Source organism: Crotalus tigris, unplaced genomic scaffold (assembly GCF_016545835.1).
Source record: "Crotalus tigris isolate CLP2741 ecotype Arizona unplaced genomic scaffold, ASM1654583v1 scf7180000019692.1526454, whole genome shotgun sequence".
Classification (NCBI taxonomy): Eukaryota; Metazoa; Chordata; class Lepidosauria; order Squamata; family Viperidae; genus Crotalus; species Crotalus tigris.
The window spans coordinates 233,451-249,996 of record NW_024097664.1 but is presented as its reverse complement, the minus strand read 5'-3'; the positions used below and the strand labels follow the sequence as shown (position 1 = coordinate 249,996).

Genomic DNA, 16,546 nt, shown 5'->3' with positions numbered 1-16,546 from the left:
CTCTATTCAAGAGAGTCTAATTCTATTGGCTTTCAAAAGCCAATAGAATAAAAGGGAGTAGCAGAGCTAAGGAAAAGGGGGAAAAAAAGGCGGACTGCATTGTTTGGCGACCTCCATGAAATGGTCGTTCGATCCCAAATGGGGTCCTGACGCACAAGTTGAGAACCACTGCCCTACAACATTTCGGACAAACTGTTCTGTCAGGAAGCAGCCTACCTGTTTTACAGCTACATTATTTCACTCACCAATCAGAAGCAATCATGATTCGAGTTTGTGGAATTCAATACACTTGTACTCATAAGATTACATGCCCCTTAAAAAGTGTGTAAGATTATTCAAATTCAACTATTAGGCAACACAAAATAGGACAATCATTAAACAGAATGTAACAATAAAAGGAATAGTAAAACTTAGGTCCTGCGTGAGCAGAGAGCTGGAGAATACAGTATATACTTACACTGACACACAAAGGTTGAGATGGCAACGAAGGGCAAGAGTTGACAACTGTCTTACTGAGCTGTACTTAAGTCTGTGATAAATACTTAATAGCTTCTTAGCCCTTGAGAAGGCCTTCTGCATTTCATCAATCGCATTTTAAAGAGTTGTTAAAAGTGCAGTATTGCACGCAGACTGTCCGTAGCCTGGAGTTCAATTCTGACAGTGCTCAAGCCTTGACTCAATCTTCCATCCAATGGAAAAATGAGGACCCGGATTATTGGGGGTTATATGCAAATAATGCTTACCTTGTAAACTACCAGAGTGCACTGTAAAGCACTACGGGGCGGTATATCAGTCGAAATGCTGTTGTCATTTTAGTGGCACTGTTGTGATCAAAGGACTTTCCACACACAGGCATATTTAGAATTTTGTTCCCATGGGAATCCTTTGATGTCAATGGAGGTGTCCACTGACAATAAAGCTCTTTCCACACTCAAGACATTTGTATGCTTTTTCTCCTGAGTGGATTAATGCTTATAAATACTTCCCTTCTCACAGAATCCCTTTCTACACACACACATTGATATGATTTCTCTCCTGAGTCTTTAATATGTATATTGAAATTCTTTCCACGCTTCAGGCATTTATTTGATTTCTCTCCTGAATGGCATCTTTGATGCCTGTAAAGGGTTCCCCTCTGACTAAAGCTCCTTCCGCACTCCAGACATTTATATGCTTTTCCTCTTTTGTGAATGCTATGATGTCTATACAGAGTTCCTGCCCTGTTGAAGCTCCTTCCAGATCAAAATTGTGATCAAAAAGAGGCCTGTGTAGCCATGTCACTTGGTTTCAGTCTATATGGCAGTGGCGGCCATTTTTACCTCTCTGACTTTCTTGGGCCGTTTGGGGCTACATGAAGCTCGCAGGGTTGGGGTTTTTTTGTCCCTGGTCACATGGCGAAACAAGAGCTGAGCTAGCACCAGTTTTTGCTTTTGCTGCAATCTGCTACTGACTGGCTTCCAGTGCTAAAATTACTTATGTATTTTTTTAAAAAAAACTGTTACTCTATAGTGTTTGTTTGCAAGTTCTTTGCAACTGCTCTGCTTTTTAAGTACTGTACTTTGCAAACTATTGAGCTTTTATTTTGGAGATTAGCATATATTACTGAAGTTTGTAGGTTTTAAATTTAAATTGCCCCCAGAAGTTGTGGGTGCCCCATCACTGGAACCTTTTAAGAAGATAGGCATTTATCAGAAATACAGTTTCTCTCCTGAATGGATTCTTTGATGTAGATCAGTGGTTCTCATTTGGGGTCGAACGACCATTTCACGGGGGTTGCCAAACAAGGCTGTCCACCATTTTTTCCCCCTTTTCTTTGGCCATGCCCCTGGCACCCAGTGATGTATAAGTGGTTGGGGGTCACCACAACATGGGGAATTGTATTATGGGGTCGCGGCATTAGAAAGATTGAGAACCACTGATGTAGATAAAGGTTGCTCATCTCATTCAGGCTCTTTCCACATTCCAGGCATTTTCAGGGCTAAGTGATTTGTTTTTAATGTTTATAATGTTTTCCATTCTGACTGAAGCTCTTTCCGTACTCCAGGCATTTATAAGCTTTTTCTCCAGTGTGGATCCTTTCTTGTTTAGGGAGGTTTCCACCATCAAATAAAGCTCTTTCCACACTCCAGGCACTAATATTGTTTTTCTCCTTAGTGGATTTTTTGATGTCTAAAAAGGCTGCTCTTCCAAACGAAGCCCTTTCCACACTCCAGGCATTTATAAGGTTTTTCTCCTGAGTGGATTCTTTGATGTTTATCAAGGCTGCAGCTCTCATTGAAGCTCTTTCCACACTCCAGGCATTTATATGCTTTTTCTCCTTTGTGAATCTTTTGATGTCTACGGAGCTGTTCACCCAGAGTAAAGCTCTTTCCACACTCCAAACATTCATATGGTTTTTCTCCCGTGTGAATCCTTTCATGTTTATTGAGACTTCCTCTAGTATTGAAACTCTTTCCACACTCCAGGCATTTAAATGGTTTTTCTCCTGAGTGGATTATTTGATGTCTATAAACACTGCTCTTCTGACTGAAGCTCTTTCCACACTCCAGGCATTTATACAATTTTTCTCCAGAGTGGATTTTATTATGTCTATGAAGGGTACCCCTCAGACTGAAGCTCTTTCCACAGTTCAGGCATTTATAAGGTTTTTCTCCTGAATGGTTTTTTTGATGTACAAATAAGCAGCTCCTGTGACTGAAGGTCTTTCCACACTCCAGGCATTTATGTAGTTGTCTCTCTCCTGAGTGGATTTTTTGATGTTCAGTAAGGTTGCTGTTCCGTCTGAAGCTCTTTTCACACTGCAGGCATTTATACGGTCTCTCTCCTGTGTGGATTCTTTGATGTACCAAAAAGCTGCTTCTCTCACTGTAGTTCTTTCCACACACCAGACATTTGTAAGGTTTTTCTCCTCTGTGAATCCACTGATGTCTACGGAGCTGTTCACCCAGAGTAAAGTTCTTTCCACACTCCAAGCATTCATATGGTTTTTCACCAGTGTGAAATCTTTGATGTCTCTCAAGACATCCTCTACTATTGAAACTCTTTTCACACTCCAGGCATTTAAATGGTTTCTCTCCAGTGTGGATCCTTTCATGTTTATAAAGGTTTCCCTTCACACTGAAGCACTTTCCACACTTCAGGCATTTATACGGTTTTTCTCCTGTGTGGATTCTTTGATGTTTATAAAGGGTGCCGTTCAGAGCGAAGGTCTTTCCACACTCCAGGCATTTAAATGGTTTTTCTCCAGTGTGGATTCTTTGATGTGCATGAAGTTTTCCCGGCTGAATGAAGCTCTTTCCACACTCCAGACATTTATGTGGTTTTTCTCCTGTATGAAGCCTTTGATGTCTATAAAGGGTGCTCCTCAGATTGAAGCTCTTTCCACATTCCGGGCATTTATACGGTTTTTCTCCTGTGTGGATCCTTTGATGTATATAAAGGGTGCCCCTCCGACTGAAGCTCTTTCCACACTCCAGGCATTTATGCTGTTTCTCTCCAGTGTGGATCCTTTGATGTTTATAAAGGTTCCCCCTCAGACTGAAGCTCTTTCCACACTCGGGGCATCCATACGGTCTCTCCCCAGTGTGGATTCTTAGATGCTTTTTAAAAGCTTCATTTGCTTTGAAGGATTTTCCACATTCTGGGCACTGATATTTCTTTCCTCCCTCCGGGATTCTGTGGCGTTTTCTGAGTCTCTCGCCTCTTCTGGAGGACCCTCCGCCCTTCAGGCGCGTCTTGGTGTATCCGCCCGTTTTCTGCTCCCCGCTTTTCCCTCCGGGCGGCCTCCTTTCCCGGAGTCCCCCTCGGCTCATCCCTGCCGGGCCTTCCCGCCGTCTCCTCCCGGGGCTGCTCCGCGGGGCCTCCTCTCCTCTCGGGCGGCGCCTCCTTCCTTCCTTCCTTCCTCCGCCGGGCTCGCCCGTCCTCCTGCAGGGGCGAAGGGGGGGAGGAGAGGCAGGTCACCGTTTCGTCTCTTCCCCACAGGGGAAGCCTAGGTCCACCCGCCCACCGAGCCTTCCGGGGAGGAAGGCCGAAGCCTCCGCCTGTCATTGGCATTTCCCCGGCAAGAACGAGACTGACTCGGCCTCCCTCCCAACGCGCGTCCCGCCAAACCAGGCCTCGGGCTCCTCCCCCCTCCCTCCTCCCAGCATCCCTTGCGCCCTACCTGGGTCCGAGCCCGTCCGCGGCCGAATCAATTAGGGCGCCTCAGGTCTGTTTCTTCCCGGAAGTGGAGGCGGGACTTCGCTGCGAGCGCTCTTCCTGGTTGCTCTTCCTCTTTCCTTTGAATGGACCGCCCCGAGGAGTCCTCCTGCCAATCGCTGCCCTCCCCAGAGGGACGAATCGGCGGCGTCCTTCCTCGAAAAAAAAAAAAAAAAAAAAGCCAGTTGGCGCCTGCGCAGTAGCGAAGGTTGTCTTCGTTCCGCCGCGGAGGTGAGGCGGGGGGGGTTCCTTTTGACCTTTGGGGGTCCCGTCTTCTCCCCCCTCCGGGCAACCCCACCCGCATCCAGGCCGGCGGAGCTGAGGGGCCTCCCGGGGCTGCGTCTCCGCCCCTCCCTCCCCCCATCGGGGGTCTCTCCCTAGGCAGGGCGGGGGGATCTGGGGGTATCCAAGCAGGCGAAATTGGGGGGACGCCTCCTCCCTCGCGGGGGGGCCCCGGCCAGGCTCCCCCCGCGGCCCCCAGGCAGCCCCTCTCCCGCCTCTCAGGGAGGATCCCGCCTTGCTTTGGGCTTCGCTCTGCGGGGCTTCTGCCCCTCGCTGGCCTCGCTCAGCCTTCCTTCCCATTGCCTCGCCTGCATTGCTGGGCTTGGGGGGGTTTCCTCCAAGAAGGCTTTTCCCAAAGGTGTTTCTTCCGGTCCCCCCCCCCGTTCCCCCCTGCCAGGAGGAGCGGGGGGGGGAGGAGACCCTTCCCAGCCTCTGGGGGGGGGCTTCGGACTGGGGGAGATATGGGGTGGCCTATAAGATCTAAGGCTGCTCCCCCTTTTTAGGCTTTGCTTTGGGAGAAGAATACACACACACACACACACACACAGGGTGGCAAGTGTGCCTCTTCCTCAATCCTGTGTCTTCCATCGCAGGTCTGAGAGATTGGTGTTTCTTCGGCTCCCCCCCCCCCCCCGTACAGTACAGATAATTGAACAAATCTTGTTTCGTTACATTCTTGATGAAATTACTTTTTCACCGATATATAATTTTATGGCACGTTCCCCCCCCAAAAAAAATAGTAGTATTATTAGCCATCAAATCTCAAAAATGCACTTTTCCCAAAAGGTTTCTGCAATTTTGGCCACTACTGAATGACATAAAACATGGTAAAAACAACAAAGGTTAGCTACAGAAACGCTTGGCTAGATGATTGTGGTCATAAGTGTGTAGTTTGGGGTCAATAATAGATCAGGCTGTCATGAACAATACCTGCAAAATACATCACGGGGGATGTATCCCCCCTTTGGAGGGGGCGCCTGTTACAGCTGCTGCCCTGGCCAACGTGCCCTGAGATGTAGCCCTCCATCCCTGGGCTGGCACCTCTCTCATTTCCTCTTCTTCTTGCAGCCCACTGGCAAATAGACCTGCTTATTTGCCTGCACATTTGCAAGTTAACTCTCCCTCCCCCCCATCTTACCTATCCACTTTTTAAAAAAATTCATTTTTTACATATATACAATAATTATTTTTCAACCAACGTGCTGTCTGGGTTTACATGCTAATACATATTTAATTCCTAATCCTTTCTTCTTTCCTCCAACCAATGATCCCACGTTTGATAATAATCCACCCGTGTCTTCTTTTTCTTTCAGTCTCATAATCTTTTTTATAAAGATTTTATTAATAATACATATATTAATTTTTCCACCAACCTGCTGAAGTATAACAATGCTGATACATATTCAATTCCTAATCCTTCGTTCTTTCCTCTAGCCATTGACAAAATAGATCCCAAGTTTGATAATATTCTGTTTCTTCTTTGTCTTTCAATCTCATAGTTAATCTGTCCATCTCTGCGCATTCCAGTATTTTTCTGGTTATTTCTTCCTCTGGTGGTACTCCTTCATTTTTCCAATATCGCACAAAGATTATTTTTGCTGCTGTAGTGATGTGGAAAATCAAATATAAGCTTTGTTTGTTAATCTTTTCTGGCATTATACCTAATAAGAAATGTTCAGGTTTAAAGTTAACATGTTCTCCTAATATTTTTTCTAACCAAGCATGTATCGTTTCCTAATAAGCCTTTGCTTTATTATTTCCAGCATCTGACATATTTTTAAACATTTTTGCTAGTCTTGCTGGTGGCAAGTGCCATCTATAAAACATTGTATCTAAATTTTCTTTATACGAAGTTGACATTGTTAATTTATAGTTTCTCTCCCATAGCGTTTGATACTTTTCTAGTTCTATATTATAACCAAAGTTTTTCGCCCATCTCAACATTGTTTCTTTAATTTGTTCACTTTCCATTTGCAGAATTATCAAAATAATTATACATTTTCTTAATTAATTTCTCAGCTAAGGATAACAAAATCTTATCAAATACAGTTTGATGTTTATAAAATCCATACAGTTTTACGTCTTTTTCATACCTATTTTGCATCTGTAAATGTGCCCAACATGACACGTTGAAACCCTGATTTTTCAGTTCTTGTTTGGATTTTAAGTTCCCATCAATATTTAGAATATCTCTATATGTCAAAATTTTTTCAAAGTCTACCAAGTTTGGATGTATGAATGCTTCCATCGTTGATAGCCACCCTGGAATTTTTAAATATATTTTAGCTTTAATTTTTTTCCCATACTATTAACAGCATTTCTTATATAGTGATTTTTTATATAGTGATTTCTTATGGTATGGGGGAAATAGAGCTCTATTTTCCCCATACCATAAGAAAGCGTGCCATCCCAATTGTAAATCACGATCCTCCAAATATAACAACCTTTTATTTCTGAGAGATATCCATTCTTTCACCCCTGTTAAAATAGATGCTTAATAGTACAGAATCCACTCCGGTAACCCCAAACCTCCATTTTCCTTAGCATGTTTTCATAATTCTAGCTTTCTTAACTTCCCAGACAAAATTCAAAATTAATGTGTTTAAATCTTGGAAGAATTTTTTCTCAAGTTTTATCGGAATTGTTTGAGATAAAAATAGCACCTTCGGCAAAAGATTCAATTTCACTGTAGCAATTCTTTCTAATACTGACAATTGCAAGTTCTTCCAGCTTTATTTGTTTCAATAGTTTTGTATAGTTATCTTCTTTTATTGTTTATCATAGGGTAGCCTAACAGAATCCAGTTTGCAGTTTGGGTGGCCGTCTGGATCATCAAATGGTGGGAACAGGTGAGCGGGTGACGACGGAACCTTACGGAGTTTCAGCTTGAGTTCATCTAGCCATTGGACTGGCCACTGGGCGGATGGAGGCGACACCTTCTTCATTCTGGATCCATGGACCTACGCCTTTAGCCCCTCAACCTTTACTGCAGTGGGGGTGCTGAGCAGCACTTGTCAAGGCTCAGACCACTTCGATTTAATTGCCTTGGCACGGAAAGCTATTTGGCAAAGAAAGAAAGAGAGAGTTAGATTTAAAAGACAGAATTATATGTCTAAATACTTGTTTGAACATAGTTAAAAGAATTTAGGACTTTGAGATATAATTAGTCTTTTATAATGAATATGATTTAGAATTAAATAGCACTTTTTTTTCTTCTTTTGACAAAGGAAATACAAACATAAGAGGATTAGTATGAATAAAATTGATAAGTTATTCAAATGTAATTAACATTGTGAAAATCATAACTAGCAAAGACTTTAAATATTAATGGGAAACTAAATGTTAACAAGAGTATGAAAAACAGGAGAGTGATTTATGAACTGATGTTATTTGTATAAAAGTAAAATATGATGAAAATGTTTATATCTAATTTTGTATACATTAATAGTAGTAAGAATGGTAATTGTTTAATTATGAGGGAAAAATGAAAAAATATGGGGAAGGAAGGAGGATCCAGAGAAAAATACTGGACTGTGTAGTAATGACCAGATTTATATTGAAGAAGGCAATGTCAAATATGTGAACCCAAACATGTTGTTTACTAAGCGTTAAAGATTGTAATTCTAAAAAAAAATAATAAAACCTTATTTTAAAAAAACTGAGACTCTCACAAGCCAAATGTTATGGTTCTGGCTAATGAAACATTTCAAAGAATTTCCAAGCATTTATTTTCCTAAAAGTCTTTTATTGTTACAAAATGGCGGCAACGGAGGGATGCTAGGATCTAAGTTCTCTTCCTCTGAGCAGTTAAATTATCAGCATGTTCCCTCCCTAAATTAGCTGTCATATATCACATTATCCAATTTGTGTGAAGGTCAAAGGTTTTCTTCCTCTTTCTTTCCCGGGCTTTACCCCCATCCCCCTTCTGCTCTGTATTAACCCCATAAATACCAGACAGTTCTGCATATTTTCAAAAGCAAGAATATACAATATTTGCAGCATTGACACCAAAGTAAAAACTGAGATGGAGGCTTCAGAAATGGAAAAAACAACTCTTTAATCGACTGAGAAAAGCAGCTGGGTGATCAGCCTCCCAACACTGGCAGCACACCTGGGGGGGGGGGAATAGTAGTTTTTATACAGTCTTGCCCAACGGCAACAGCAAAGGGACAAGGAAGTGATGTGATTGCCTTTTAAATGGTTAAACAATAGTTATATGTCATCACTTCCTTCGGCATTACCTTTTCATTTGCATCAAGATACACGACTCCTTTTGTTTAAGGTAAATGGTGTTTTCCCCATGCAAGCGTGGTTTACAGAAGCGAGATAGCGTTAATTAGGTTAGCCTGAGATTGATCTGATTTCTCTAGAGTTAAAAGAATGTAGAGGTGAATGCAGGGATGTTAAATGTGCATGGTGTGCCTCAGGGATGGCTGCCTTGAGCTTCCCAACGCCTTCCCCACCCCCTAAGATACCTCTTGCTTTTCCAAAGTAATTTTGGAAACGGCTGCTCCATGGGGCCCACTAAGAACGGCCTATAATACTCGGTTCTGCAGATCTCCGGAAGGTAAACAAGGCACTGTGGGGGGAGGAAGGGTGGTGCAAAGCAGGCCCAGCCTTTGGGGATCTGGTAGAACAAGGATGGGAGGGGGGAATAGGTGGGCATGCTTCAGTGTCTCTGCAAAGTTTTGAACTTTTGTAAAATTCTTATCTTCGAATCATGGTCATACAGGGTTTTGGGGAGGTCTGTAGTAACTCTGAATGGCCGCTAAATGATCTGTCATACCTTGAGGATTACCTGTAGTTTAGTACTTCACCGCTGAAGTTGTTTAAGGCGACCTGTACAACCGACCTGTTTTACAGCCACATTATTCCGCTCACCAATCCGAAGAAATCGTGATTCGAGTTTGTGGGATTCAATAAACTTGTACTCTTAAGATTACATGCCCCTTAAAAAGTAAGATTATTCAAATTCAACTATTAGGCAACACAAAATAGCACAATCATTAAACAGACTGTAGCAATAAAAGGAACAGTAAATCTGAGATAGTATAGGTTCTCCTGCTTGAGGAGGAAGCTGGAGTACAAAAGCTCCAAGGTTCCATTCTGTTCTGTTCTATTCTATGCTATTCATTCCTTTCCTGCGTTCTATTCTTTTCCATTCCACTCTTCTCTGTTCCATATTCTATCTATTCCACTTTCTATATTCTATTCTATTCCCATTCCATTCCTTCTCTCCTGCATTCTGTTCTGTTCTATTCTAATCTACAGTTTACTTACTATTGAGAGGTTGAGCTGAGAATACAGTACACACTTGTGCTCATAAGATTACATAATCTTTGAAAAGTGTGTAAGAGTATTCAAATTTGGCATCACAGAATAGCAGGCCTTCTGCAGTTGATCAATCGCATTTTAAAGAGTTGTTAAAAGTGCAGTATTGCAGGCAGACTGTCCAAAACCTGTTCGATTCTGACAGTGCTCAAGCCTTGACTCAACCTTCCATCCTAAGAATAGAAAAATGAGGACCCAGATTATTGGGGGCAATATGGAAATAATGCTTACCTTGTAAATCTACCAGAGTGCGCTGTAAAGCACTATGGGGCGGTATATCGGTCGAAATGCTATTGTCATTTTAGTGGCACTGTTGTGATCAAAGGACTTTCCACACACAGGCATATTTAGAATTTGGTTCCCATGTGAGTCCTTTGATGTCGATGGAGGTGTCCACTGACAATAAAGCTCTTTCCACACTCAAGACATTTGTATGCTTTTTCTCCCGAGTGGATTGATGCTTATAAAGAATTCCCTTCTCACAGAATCCCTTTCTACACACAGACAGTGATATGATTTCTTTCCTAGAGAAATCTCTAGTCTTTAATATATATAATAGTTTGTCCACTGAAACTCTTTCCACGCTCCAGGCGTTTATATGATTTCTCTCCTGAATGGCGTCTTTGATGCCTGTAAAGGTTTCCCCTCTGACTAAAGTTCCTTCCGCTCTCCAGACATTTATATACTTTTCCTCCTGTGTGAATGCTTTGATGTCTATACAGAGATCCTGTCCTGTTGAAGCTCCTTCCAGATTGCAGGCTTTCATGGGGTTTCTCTCCTGTGTAAATTCTTTATTTACGGAGATCTTTAAATCTTCAGTAAAGCTCTTTCCACACTGGAGACATTTACAGGTAATTCCCCAGGTACTAGCGTTTCATTAGCGAGTTTTCACAAAAACAAATTAATTCAGAAAGGCTACTTACAGTAGAATTTCAAAATTATGACCAAAAAGAGGCCTGTGTAGCCATGTCACTTAGTTTCAGTCTATACCGCAGTGGCGGCCATTTTTAGCTGTTATAATTGCAAGCCGAGAGTTCTCTTAGATCAGTGGTTTTCAACCTTTTTAATGCCGTGACCCCCAACCGGTCGTAAGTCGAGGACTACTCAACCGGTCTTAAGTCGAGGACTACTCAACTGGTGCAGCACCGTTTGCAGAATGGGACTTTTGGCAGGCTCAGCAGGGCAGAGATAGCCTGGACAATTCCTATTGGCTTTTGAAAGCTAATAGAATTAGACTCTATTCAAGAGAGTCTATTCTATTGGCTTTCAAAAGCCAATAGAATAAAAGGGAGTAGCACAGCTAAGGAAAAGCGGGGAAAAAAATGGCGGACTGCGTTGTTTGGCGACCCCCGTGAAATGGTCGTTCGACCCCAAATGGGGTCTCGACCCACAGGTTGAGAACCACTGTCTTAGGTGAATTAGTGAGAAGTTTGTTTTTAAAGCAACAGCTCTACCCCCCTCCCCTCTCTGGGCAGTTACTTAAAGAATCCTGAGCTGGCTAGCAGCAGGTGTTTTTTTTTTTAAAGTAACTGCAATGGCTCCAAGCTAAATTGGAGGCAATTTAGTTCCTGAGCGCACCAGAAACAGCTGATAGGTGGTTGGCCGGAAACCCTCCCACTTCAGTTAACATGACAGCTATACCAGGAAACAGTAAGTCAGATCTTCGTTCATTTAACAAGCCATTTGAGTTAATTAATGAATGTAATTTTAAAAATTTGTAAAATTGAGTCTGATTCATTTGATGACTTTTTTGACTTACGAACCAAGTGGCCAGGCTTGGCCCTTAGGTTCGTACCTCAGGGACTACCTATAAGCAATTTCTCTCCTGAATGGATTCTTTGATGTAGATAAAAGTTGCTCATCTCACCGAGGCTCATTCCACATTCTAGGCCTTTTTAGGGCTTCATTCCTAAGTGATTTTTTTTAATGTTTCTAAAGTTTTCCATTCTAACTAGAGCTCTTTCCACACTCCAGCCATTTATAAGGTTTTTCTCCAGTGTGGATCCTTTCTTGTTTAGGGAGGTTTCCACCATCAAATAAAGTTCTTTCCACACTCCAGTTTTTCTCTTTAGTGGATTTTTTGATGTTTATAAAGGCTGCTCTTCCAAATGAAGCCCTTTCCACACTGCAGGCACTCATAAGGTTTTTCTTCTGAGTGGATTCTTTGATGTTTATCAAGGCTGCAGCTCTCATTGAAGCTCTTTCCACACTTCAGGCATTTGTATGGTTTTTCTCCTGCATGAATCTTTTGATGTCTACGGAGCTCTTCACCCAGAGTAAAGCTCTTTTCACACTCCAAGCATTCATATGGTTTTTCTCCCGTGTGAATCCTTTGATGTCTATTGAGACTTCCTCTAGTATTGAAACTCTTTCCACACTCCAGGCATTTAAATGGCTTTTCTCCTGAGTGGATTATTTGATGTCTATAAACATTGCTCTTCTGACTGAAGCTTTTTCCACACTCCAGGCATTTATACAGTTGTTTCTCTCCTGAGTGGATTATTTGATGTCTATCAACATTGCTCTTCTGACTGAAGCTCTTTCCACACTCCAGGCATTGATACAGTTGTTTCTCTCTTGAGTGGATTTTTTGATGTTCATTAAGGTTGATGTTCTGTGTGAAGCTCTTTCCACACTGCAGGCATTTATATCGTATTTTTCCTGAGTGGATTCTTTGATGTCTATAAAAGCTGCATTTCCAACTGAAGCTCTTTTCACATACCGGACATTTATATGGTTTTTCTCCTCTGTGAACCCATTGATGTCTACGAAGCTGTTCACCCAGAGTAAATTTCTTTCCACACTCCAAGCATTCGTATGGTTTTTCACCAGTGTGAAACATTTGATGTCTCTTGAGATTTCCTCTAGTATTAAAACTCTTTTCACACTCCAGGCATTTAAATGGTTTTTCTCCTGAGTGGATTTTTTGATGTCTACCAAGGTGTCCCGCCTGGCTGAAGCGCCTTCCACACTCCAAGCAGTTATGTGGTTTTTCTCCTGTGTGGATTCTTTGGTGTTTATAAAGGGTGCCGCTCCGAGCGAAGGTCTTTCCACAGTCCAGGCATTTAAATGGTTTCTCTTCTGTGTGGATTCTTTCATGTCTATAAAGACTTCCCCTCACATTGAAGCACTTTCCACACTCCAGGCATTTATATGGTTTTTCTCCTGCATGAAGTCTTTGATGTTTATAAAGGCTGCCCCTCCAACTGAAGCTCTTTCCACACTCCAGGCATTTATGCAGTTTCTCTCCAGTGTGCATTGTTTGGTGTGCATAAAGGCTGCTCTTGCAACTGAAGCTCTTTTCACACTCCGGGCATCCATACGGTGTCTGTCCAGTGTGGATCCTTCGATGTTTTTTAAGAGCTTCATTTGATTTGGAGGATTTTCCACATTCCGGGCACTGATATTTCTTTCCTCCCTCCTGGATTCTGTGGCGTTTTCCGAGTCTCTCGCCTCTTCTGAAGGACCCTCCGCCTGTTTCCTGCTCCCCGCTTCTCCCTCCAGGCGGCCTCCTTTCCCGGAGTCCCCTTCGGCTCATCCCTCCAGGGGCTGCTCCGCGGGGCCTCATGTCTTCTCGGGCGGCGCCTCCTTCCTCCCTTCCTTCCTCCGCCGGGCTCCTGCAGGGGCGAAGGGGGAGTTGGAGAGGCGGGTCACTGTTTCCTCCCTTCCCCGGAGGGGAGCCCCGCCCCGCCCATCCTTCCGGGGAGGAAAGCCGAAGCCTCCGCCTCTCATCGGCATTTCCCCGGCAAGAACGAGACGGGGCGCCCGTCCCGCCAAACCAGGCCTCGGCCTCCCCCCTCCCGCCAGAGGGCCCCTGGGATTGCGACTCCCAGCATCCCCTGCGGCCTACCTGGGTCCGAGCCAGTCCGCGGCCGAATCAATTAGGGCGCCTCTGTTCTGTTTGTTCCCGGAAGTGGAGGCGGGACTTCGCTGCGAGCGCTCTTCCTGGTTGCTCTTCCTCTTTCCTTCGAATGGACCGCCCCGAGGAGTCCTCCTGCCAATCGCTGCCCTCCCTAGAGCGACGAATCGGCGGCGTCCTCCCTCAAAAAAAAAAAAGCCAGTTGGCGCCTGCGCAGTAGCGAAGGTTGTCTTCGTTCTGCCGCGGAGGTGAGGCGAGGGGTTCCCTTTGACCTTTGGGGTCCCGTCTTCTCCCCCCTCCGGGCAACCCCACCCGCATCCAGGCCGGCGGAGCTGAGGGGCCTCCCGGGGCTGCGTCTCCGCCCCTCCCTCCCCGTCGAGATCTCTCCCTAGGCAGGGCGGGGGGGGGGAACTGGGGGGATCCAAGCAGGCGAAATTGGGGGGGCGCCTCCTGCCTCCCGGGGGGCTCCGGCCAGGCTCCCCCCGCGGCCCCCAGGCAGCCCCTCTCCCGCCTCTCAGGGAGGATCCCGCCTTGCTTTGGGCTTCGCTCTGCGGGGCTTCTGCCCCTCGCTGGCCTCGCTCTGCGCTCCTTCCCGTTGCCTCGCCTGCATTGCTGGGCTGGGGGGGGGGGTTCCTCCAAGAAGGCTTTTCCCAAAGGTGTTTCTTCCGGTCCCCCCCCCCCGCTCTGCCCTGCCAGGAGGAAGGAGACCCTTCCCAGCCTCTCGGGGGGCTTTGGACTGGGGGAGGTGTGGGGTGCCCTATAAGATCCAAGGCTGCTCCCCCTTTTTAGGCTTTGCTTTGGGAGAAGAATCCACAAACACACACACACACCGAGGGTGGCAGGTGTGCCTCTTCCTCAATCTTCATTCTTCCATCTCATGCCGGAGAGGTTGAAGTTTCTGCACAGGACCTTGGCCCTTCCTAGTACTGCCTTCCTCTGGGCAGCGACAACTCTTGAGTTGCTTCCTGGGGTCTCTACTACTACTACAGTCGTGGCCAACATTGTGGACACCTTTTGGGAAAAGCGTACAGGAGAAATGCCACCCTTGGTTAAGTTTCCACCCATTTTTCTTCTAATTTCTTTATAACTGTAACCTCGTTCGCTTAATAATGCTATTTTACATCGCACTCAACTCTTTGCACCATGACTTTAATTTTATTGTGTTTTTACAAGCTCACTAAATGAAAGGAAAAAAAAAAAAACCCAACCAGTTTGATGGCAATCACATCACACACTGACACAATGTCCTCCTCTCAGCTTCCATACAGGACATCAATAACTGGATCCTACTGTGATCTGATTGGCTCATTGGCAGAACAGGATGACATCTGATTGATTCTCTAAACAGGCTCATTGGCAACAATCAGATGAAGGGAAGCTACCTGATATCAATCTAAGCAAGTTGTGCTTCCTTTTTCTGGTTATTTAGCTGTGCCTTTTCAGAGAATACAAGTACAGATAATTGAACAAACCTTGTTTCGTTACATTCTTGATGAAATTATCTTTCCACTGATATATAATTTTATGGTACTCCCAAAAAAAAGTGGTATTATTAGCCATCAAATCTCAAAAATGCACTTTTCCCAAAAGGTTTCTGCAATTTTGGCCACTACTGAATGACATAAAACATGGTAAAAACAACAAAGGTTAGCTACAGAAATGTTTGGCTAGATGATTATGGTCATAAGTGTGTAGTTTGGAGTCAATAATATATCAGGCTGTCATTAACAATAACTGCAAAATACATCATGGGGTTGTATCCCCCCTTTGGAGGGGGCGCCTGTTACAGCTGCTGCCCAGGCCAGCGTGCCCTGAGATGTAGCCCTCCATCCCTGGGCTGGCACCTCTCTTATTTCCTCTTCTTTCTGCAGCCCACTGGCAAAACAATAGACCTGCTTATTTGCCTGCACATTTGCAAGTTAACTCTCCCTCCCCCCATCTTACCTATCCCCTTTTTTTAAAAAATTCATTTTTTACATATATACAATAATTATTTTTCAACCAACGTGCTGTCTGGGTTTACATGCTAATACATATTTAATTCCTAATCCTTTCTTCTTTCCTCCAACCAATGATCCCACGTTTGATAATAATCCACCCGAGTCTTCTTTTTCTTTCAGTCTCATAATCTTTTTTTAATAAATATTTGATTTTCTCCTACATACATATATTAATTTTTCCACCAACGTGCTGAATATAACAATTCAGTTCCTAATCCTTCGTTCTTTCCTCTAGCCATTGACAAAATAGATCCCAAGTTTGATAATAATCTGTTTCTTCTTTGTCTTTCAATCTCATAGTTAATCTATCCATCTCTGCGCATTCCAGTATTTTCCTGATTATTTCTTCCTCTGGTGGTACTCCTTCATTTTTCCAATATTGCACAAAGATTATTCTTGCTGCTGTAGTGACATGGAAAATTAAATATAAGCTTTGTCTGTTAATCTTTTCTGGCATTATACCTAATAAGAAATGTTCAGGTTTAAAGTTAACATGTTCTCCTAATATTTTTTCTAACCAAGCATGTGTCTTTTTCTAATAAGCCTTTGCTTTATTATTTCCAGCATCTATCTGACATATTTTTAAACATTTTTGCTAGTCTTGCTGATGGCAAGTGCCATCTATAAAACATTTTATCTAAATTTTTTTTTATACGAAGCTGACATTGTTAATTTATAATTTCTCTCCCAGTTTGCAGTTTGAGTGGCTGTCTGGATCACCAAAGGGTGGGAACAGGTGAGCGGGTGACGCCGGAACCTTACGGAGTTTCATCTAGCCATTGGACTGGCCACTGGGCGGATGGAGGCGACACCTTCTTCATTCTGGATCCATGGACCTACGCCTTTAGCCCCTCAACCTTTACTGCAGTGGGGGTGC

General features: G+C 43.9%; 2 protein-coding genes and 2 long non-coding RNA genes across 4 annotated transcripts; 1 reads left to right on the top strand and 3 right to left on the bottom strand.

Annotated features, from left to right (window-relative positions):
- Positions 1-1,801: 1,801 nt before the first annotated feature.
- On the bottom strand, positions 1,802-4,293 carry LOC120317549 (zinc finger protein 665-like). The gene is made up of 2 exons (XM_039364224.1): positions 4,163-4,293; positions 1,802-3,924 (listed from the first exon to the last, which is right to left on the bottom strand). The coding sequence occupies exon 2, from the start codon at positions 3,810-3,812 to the stop codon at positions 2,151-2,153; it is 1,662 nt and encodes a 553-aa protein (XP_039220158.1). The 5' UTR covers positions 3,813-3,924; positions 4,163-4,293; the 3' UTR covers positions 1,802-2,150.
- Positions 4,291-8,137, top strand: LOC120317559. The gene is made up of 2 exons (XR_005559265.1): positions 4,291-4,428; positions 7,264-8,137. It is a non-coding gene; the product is annotated as an uncharacterized LOC120317559 (long non-coding RNA).
- On the bottom strand, positions 7,402-10,974 carry LOC120317560. Its single transcript, XR_005559266.1, has 3 exons — positions 10,042-10,974; positions 9,266-9,428; positions 7,402-7,537 (listed from the first exon to the last, which is right to left on the bottom strand). It is a non-coding gene; the product is annotated as an uncharacterized LOC120317560 (long non-coding RNA).
- A 124-nt stretch (positions 10,975-11,098) lies between these two features.
- Positions 11,099-13,791, bottom strand: LOC120317551 (zinc finger protein 665-like). The gene is made up of 2 exons (XM_039364227.1): positions 13,661-13,791; positions 11,099-13,427 (listed from the first exon to the last, which is right to left on the bottom strand). The coding sequence occupies exon 2, from the start codon at positions 13,376-13,378 to the stop codon at positions 11,879-11,881; it is 1,500 nt and encodes a 499-aa protein (XP_039220161.1). The 5' UTR covers positions 13,379-13,427; positions 13,661-13,791; the 3' UTR covers positions 11,099-11,878.
- Between the last annotated feature and the right edge of the window lie 2,755 nt (positions 13,792-16,546).